General features: G+C 37.2%; 1 protein-coding gene across 6 annotated transcripts in view; it reads right to left on the bottom strand.

Moving 5' to 3' along the window:
- ECT2L (epithelial cell transforming 2 like) overlaps positions 1 to 7,700 on the bottom strand; it is a 102,776-nt gene that overhangs the window by 40,916 nt on the left and 54,160 nt on the right. For all 6 annotated transcript variants that reach the window (XR_550005.1, XM_008565570.1, XM_008565564.1 and 3 more), the window contains exons 4-6: positions 5,588 to 5,750; positions 1,706 to 1,958; positions 589 to 757 (exon numbers count right to left, since the gene is read on the bottom strand). Coding sequence is in view for 5 of the 6 variants with exons in the window: in XM_008565570.1 (XP_008563792.1) it covers positions 589 to 757; positions 1,706 to 1,958; positions 5,588 to 5,750 (585 nt within the window). In the remaining variant the exon portion in view is untranslated. The remainder of the gene's footprint in view (positions 1 to 588; positions 758 to 1,705; positions 1,959 to 5,587; positions 5,751 to 7,700) is intronic.

A 7,700-nucleotide genomic window follows, 5' to 3' on the forward strand; every position in this document is an offset into this window, starting at 1 on the left:
TTGATTTTTTAATGCAGTTTATATTGCTAAACTTAGATATTTAATTTCTGCTCTTGATTTCTTTTTATTAAGAGGACTTATTGATTGCTTAGAAATTAATTTGCCTTTAAAAAATTTATCCATCTTTCTCTGTTGACATTAATTTGATATTTGCATGCTTTTGGAAGACTTTAGAGATCTATTTCAAATAATTCTGGAGATTATAAAATGAAATATGTAAGTTTTAATAAGTTTTACATCTCCAGTTTTTGTGAAAATTAGGAGCCCTACTTTCTACAGAATATTTTGTTATTCATCTGTTATTCAGTTTATGTATTTGTTATTTGAACAAATAAATATGTATATCCCTGTTATATTTTTTAAAAGAGAATATTTGAAATGTAAGTTTTAAATGTTTTATATTTCCCTCTTCAGAAAGCATGTTAATGATTGTGTTATTCAAAATTAAATAACTATTTTTACTTGTATGTCTTAGGATATGAGCCACATAATTATTCAAGATCCTTACATGTGAGCTAAATTATTCTAGAATTAATTCTTGGTATCAGGGGATGATATCCAGCCTGCAGTAGCTGGAAGTTTGCTTACCGCTTGGGCAAGGCTTCTGCCGATGCCAAAACAAGCTGTTTCTCCAAAGCTTCGTGTAAACCCAGTTGATCCCTCACACTCTGGGAGAGCCGTGGTTGGCACTGGGATTGCAACAATCTAGAGCAGCATGTTCCACTCACCCAAGGGGGTCGAACTTTGAATAACTCTTCTGAAAAACAAACAGCAGCAGGCTCGGCTGTTTATTTCATGCTTCTCCCAGCCAAGTCTACATAGATAAAGGCATCAAAAGTAAAGCTGTACCACGGCAGTATTCCAGATGGTGATAATTCATAGCCATGTTCACATGCTCTACTTGGATTTCTTACCCTCTCAGCACTGTCATTTCAGTTCAAGAAACAAAGCGCAGAGAACAAGCAACTCTTTTCTCATGGAGACAATTAATCGATTTATAGGCTTCACATCCATTTCTGCCCTTCTTCTGGGCTTCAGGTAACTTCCCATCTCACCAGAGGGTGAGTCAGTGAAAGAAAAAGGTGGGAAAACTCAAATCTGTTTTATTGCTTTCTTTATCCACTGTGCAACTAGGAAGGCTTAGCTGAAAGCATGTCCTGTCTCTACTCTCTTTCCACTTTTAATTTTTCTTTCAATGCCATTCTTCCTGCTGCCATTCCCATTTCTGTTTCTCCCCCTTTTTCACCAACCCCAATTCTTCTGTCCTGAACCTATGTGTTTGCTTTTGCCTGTGGTCGTACTTCTTTCTCCTCCTTATTTTTGGTCTTATGTCCCCGAGAGGAACTAGGACAGCAGTGGAGGCACTGCTATTTAACCTTATATACTTCATCTAAACTCTTTTTGTTTTTCTTATCAATGAATTTGAAATATACAAGGAAGAAAAAAAGAGCTGGCCCTGAGCATACTTTAATGAGTATCGGGCTGGCTGGTTAGCTCAGCTGGTTACAGCATGGTGCTGATAACACCAAGGTCCAGGGTTGATCCCTGTGACCTGCCACACACACACACACACACACACACACAGGAGTGCCACCCTCAAGCTATTCCAGAAAGATAGCACTATCCTCCTCTGTGGGAATTTGCATGCAAATCCATTTGTTTCTACGATACTTGGATAAGGCATCAAGTTTAAAATGCTACTCACTCTTACGCAGTGCAATTTTCTCCCAAATTATTTTCCTTAGGCACTTTTCTCTTTGTCTCTCCTGTAGCTCCTCATCTTCTCTTTTGGGTTCATTCAGTGTCCCATAAATATCAGCAGCTTCCCTAGGTGTTAGCCAATCCAAGGTGGACACACAAGCAATGTAATGGTGCTTCCAAGCACCGTACTCATTATTTGCTGGAGTAAAGGGCAGAAACCATCCAAACTTAATGCACTTGGGCATCCATAAGCAATCCTTCAGAAAAAGAAACGAGAGAAAGATGAGTTGCAAATTTTTTTTAGGACAGTGTTCTAACAATACTGTTATCAGGTACACAGACCTTTTTTTTTTTTTTTAATCACACTGAGGTTACTGGTGCTACTGACTTGCCATCTACACTTGACTCAGAAGTAAGAAGCATACTCCAGAGTAAAAATATTCTTTGAATATATATATATATATATATATATTCTATAAATATATGTACTAGTCATCTCTATGACATTTATCCAATGTTCCAATAGTATTTGGTTACTTAACCCTAGACTCTGAGAATTCAGCTTCTGGAAATGGTGTAGTAATGTGTTTCAGACCAACCACCCCACTGAGAAAAATTTTGATTGAACCATATGATATTGCTGATATGCAACCATTTTGACATATGATTTAATCTAATCAAATATCTAGACAAAATATTACTAAAAAAATTATTTGAAGGCTATATTATAGGTCTACCAATGCAACAGAGATTTATGCAACCCAAACCCCAGAAAAAAAGAAAAAAACAGAGAGATAAGCCTGATACTTGGCATTGCTTTTTACCTCAAAGGATATGCTAGTTTCAAAGAAAAGCTTATTAACTTAGAAAGCTTAGAAACCATAAATAATTTTAGGCATTCTCGTAGGGAAGAGAATAGACAAATTGAAATTCAGGGCCCACTAAGGGAAAGAGTCTGGTACTCACAGGCTTTCAGTTAAGATCCTTTTCAGGAAGGATGATAATGAATTAAACTATCACAAGAACTGAAGCCAGCTTTGAAATATCTCATCCCTTTTGGATTTACATGATCTGTCTGTATCCTAACCAAATGCCAGAAGCAAAAGTAAATTCTCTCTGAAGGAAGATAACATCATCCAGAGACTCCAATCAGCCCATCCTTTTTTTTTTCTTTTCTTTTCTTTTTTTTTTTTTTGCAGCTGACCATCAATGTCTTATACTCAGAATCTGGTACTCAATCAAAAATGACCAAAACATACAAATAGACAAGAATTGTTTGTTTCTTCTGTTGGTTTTTAGTAACTATAGAGAGACACTCAGGAAATCCAGACATTTTAACTATCAGGCATGAGCTTTGAAAAATAACACACCCTATAATTAATATGTCTAAGAAAGTAAGTGACTAAGTGAAAAATTTTGGCAAAAGAATCAAATCGACATTCTAGAACTGAAAAACATAATAAATTAAATTTAGAACCCAACAGATGCATTTAAGAGCAGATTAGAATCCAGCTAAAGAAATAATCAATAAACTGAAAGATAGGTAAGAAGAAAATCCATACTAAAACACCGAAGGCCAAAAGGGTAGAAAATGTATATAAGAGAATGTGAAACTTTTGGAATATGATGAATCAATCTAATATATAAATATTGGAGTCTCAGGAGAAAAAGAGAGAGAATGGGATAGAAACAATATATGAAGAGGTAACATCTGAAAACTTTTCGAAACTGATGTTAGACATTATATCTCAGATTCAAAAATCACTGTAAAACACTAAACAGGATGAATATACACACATTTGAAGGTACATCAAAAAATTCATGGAAAAACGGAATTAAAAGATAACATCAATCTTTCTATCAACTGTTTGAAGAACCACATACACTGACATACACACCTAGGGACATTATAATAAAATGCTGAAAACAAAACAAAACAGTCCAAAAAGCAGCTGGAGAACAATAGAAATATTAACTTTAAAGAAACAACAGTAACATTTCTGACTTCTCATGAAAAAAGGCATGGGAGCCAAAAGACAATGAAATATTTTCAAAGCTCTATTTAAAAAAAAACCACACAAAAACTTCCAACATAGAATTCCCATTCCCAATGAAAATACCCTTCAAATATGAAGGTAAAATAAAGGTATTTCAGACAAAACAAAAATTAAGAGAAGTCAGCAGCAGATGTGCACTAAAAGAAATATTAAAGAGAATTCAGAAGGAAAATGATCCCAAATGGAAACCCAGAGATGCAGAAAGATTTGAAGAGCAACAGAAAAAATAAATATGTGGTTACATATAAATAAATATTGACTATATAAAAAAAGAGTAATAAAGTTTGAGATATGTGTTGTGCATTATGTGTTTAATTCAGGTATATTGCTATATATTAATATATATTATAATTTCTAATTTATTATTTATATGTTATATTATATATAAAAAATAAAAATTTTTGACAACAAAACTACAGAAACTGAAAGAGGGTAAATGGAGTTAAAAGGTTCTAAACTTTTTGCATTGTCTTGGAAATGGTAAAATATCACAAGGATGCATGTTGTAATCTCTATGGTAACCATGGAAGAACTGTTAAAGAATTTATAAATAACAATCAAAAAATGTAATTAATTGAAAGGAAGACCAGGATAGAAAAAAACATAAAATAGGTGGTACAAGCAAAAAAAAATAGTAAAATGATGGACTTAAACTCAAATACATCAATATTTACATAAATATCAACAGACTAAATACCTCAGTTAAAAGTCAAAGATTGCCAAATTTATTTATTTATTTATTTTCCTTTTTGTCTTTTTTCGTGACCGGCAACGGATTGCAACCCTCAGTGTCGCGCCCGTACCAGACCGGGACCGGCAACGGGATCGCAACCCTCGGTGTTGCACCCACACCTCGCTCAGCCAGTGAGCGGCCGGTCTGTATGTGGGATCCGAACCCTCGGCGGGAGCGCCACCGCACTCCTAAGCGGCGCACTGTAGTAGTGCGCCACCGGGCCGGCCCAAAGATTGCCAAATTTAAAAAACAGTAAACAATTACTACCACCATATTCTATTTACAAGTCATACCTTAAGTATAAGGACATAGAAAGATGAAAAGTAAAAAGAAAACGACACAGTACATCATTACTAACCCTGGGTTCTGAGGAACCTTCTAAGTGCTGTAAATACAGGCTCACAGCAAGCCTCTGTCTGTGGCCCCTGCATAGAGAGCTAGCTAATCTCTGAGATCAGAATCTCAAAACAAGTCCACCCTGGAAATTTTGTATAATTGAAAGAAGTAAATCACTGATTTGTATTTAAAGTATGTCTACCCACTACATTTTATTAAATCTTTTAAAAGAAAATGAAGAGACAAAAATGCCAGAGGCAAAATTAATAACAGAGGATGTTGATTTCAAACAGCTGCTGCTATTAACTGCTTTTAACTGCACTTAAAAGATCTAGGTTTATATTCTTCAACAGATGTTAGCCAAAGACAGATCAGTTGAAGCTGCGGTTGTGTAGCAATTTTCTAGAGTTGAGTTATCATGGGTAAAAGAATATCGTATAAAAACCAAAGCTTAAATTGTTTTTTAAAAGGAAAATGAACTTCTTTAACCAAGATAAAAATGTTTTCTAAATAATATTGAATGTTTAAAGATTTTTTAAATTACACAAATTATTGGAATGGTGTATATCCCCTTTACTTACTGTAAATAAGTAAGAAATAGGTTACTGTATTTCATTTATCCCCATTTTTCTCTCTTAAGGGTAATTATAGTTCAGGTACCCTTAGCTATCATCTTCAGGGAAGGGGGCTACCCCAGTTGTCTCATTATAGTTTACAGTTGTCTTTGTGCCCTATTACTAGGAAGTGACATGTGGTAAACCTGTTCAGCTAAAAATTTCCAGGGCCAGCTGACTTGGGCAGCTGCACACAAGTCTTTCGGATTCAGAAAGGAGAAGATATAGAGAGAAATGAAGCGTGGTAACACTGTAGAGAAATCCACTTTGGCCACTTCCATCCTTTCTGAAAACCAGTCTTGGACAAACCTAAAAAGAAAGACATAGAACATTAGTTCAGAACATTAATATCTAAAATTGACTAAAACTCTGGTATAAATATTAGTCATTGTTCTTTCTCCAATGTTCTACCTGTAAAAAAAAATAAATAAATAAATCCTGAATAACCTAAGGCTAGATTTTTAAAAATACTGTATCCACTTTCAATTATCCATTCTAAAGAGGAATATGAATAACGAAAATATCTAAAATCCACAGGAAAACAATTCTGAAATAAACCTAGTTGTTTAAGCCAGAAGCCTGTTTTTTTTTTTTTTCTTTTCCTTTTCCCAAAACTTGACAAACCAGCAAGTCCTGTCAGCTCTACCCCCAAATTCGACTACTTCTCTCCATCTCCACTGCTATCACTCTGGCCCAAAGCACTGACACCTTTTCCCTGCACTATCCCAACAGTCTCTGGATGTCTTCCCGCAAAGATTCTAGATTCTGGTCTTCCTAGAGTTCATTCTTCACACAGCAGCCCAAGCGGTTTTTTATTTTTTATTTTTTATTTTTTTAATTTTTTTTTTTGTCTTTTGTCTTTTTTCCGTGTCCGGCAACGGATCGCAACCCTCAGTGTTGCCCCCGTGCCGGACCGGGGACCGGCAACGGGATCGCAAGCCTCGGTGTTGCTCCCGCGCCTCGCTCAGCCAGTGAGCGGGAGCCGGTCTGTATGTGGGATCCGAACCCTCGGGCGGGAGCGCCGCCGCGCTTCCCAAGCGGCGCACCATCCAGTGCGCCACCGGGCCGGCCCCCAAGCGGTTTTTTAAAAAAGTAAATTAGATAATGTCATTCATGCAAGTAAAATCCTGCCATGACTTCTCAATGCAATTAGAATAGAAACCTATAGCTACATCACACTTAGTGGTGAAATATTAAATACCTTCCCCCTAATATCAGGAACAAAGCAAGCATGTCTACTTTCTCCACTTCAATTTAGCACGGGGGGTGGGGGGACATGCATATTAGAAAAGAAGTAAAACTGTCTCAATTCATGTAATATTTTGTAGAATCGGCTATCAGAAACAACTAAAGAATCTTCAAAATGAGTACTTAAATTGTTGATAATTTCCTTTTATTATCTTTTTTAATGTCTTTATCTCACTTTAATGTTGTGGTACCATTATGACCCCATTAAGCGATTTTAATAATTATCAATTTGTAGCCAGTCTGGTTTCTGCTGTACCCCCTTCTTCCCTCATTCCCACATCACTTTTTTTTTTTTCCTTTTTGTCTTTTTTCGTGACCGGCAACGGATCGCAACCCTCAGTGTCGCGCCCGTACCGGACTGGGAGCGGCAACGGGATCGCAACCCTCGGTGTTGTGCCCGCACCTCGCTCAGCCAGTGAGCAGCCGGTCTGTATGTGGGATCTGAACCCTCGGCGGGAGCGCCGCCGCGCTCCCAAGCGGCGCACTGTAGCAGTGCGCCACCGGGCCGGCCCATCCCACATCACTTTAAAACAAATCCCAAATGTCATATTATTTTATCCATAAATATTTCACTAAACAATAAGGACATTTAAAGGAAACATATAATACTATCATCATACCTAAAAAAATTCAACAATAACTCCTTAATGTGATATCTTTTTTCATAATGACGTGCATCAAGAAAATTCCTTGCATTGCATTGCATGTTACCTAAACGCAGACGGGTCTTGAATGAGTACATAATCCAAGGCCCCACAGGTGACCATCTTAGGGACTATATATATGTTAGACCAAAGAGGCATTTTATGACCTATAAAAGAGGCAGTGCTAGCCTTGCAGTCACCAACTTCCAAAAATAAAAAAGTTCTTGGGCCGGCCCAGTGGCGCACTGGATAGTGCGCCGCTTGGGAGGCGCGGCGGCGCTCCCGCCCGAGGGTTCGGAGCCCACATACAGACCGGTTCCCGCTCACTGGCTGAGCGAGGTGCGGGCACAACACCGAGGGTTGCGAT

Source organism: Galeopterus variegatus, unplaced genomic scaffold (assembly GCF_000696425.1).
Source record: "Galeopterus variegatus unplaced genomic scaffold, G_variegatus-3.0.2 Scaffold200, whole genome shotgun sequence".
Taxonomy (NCBI): domain Eukaryota; kingdom Metazoa; phylum Chordata; class Mammalia; order Dermoptera; family Cynocephalidae; genus Galeopterus; species Galeopterus variegatus.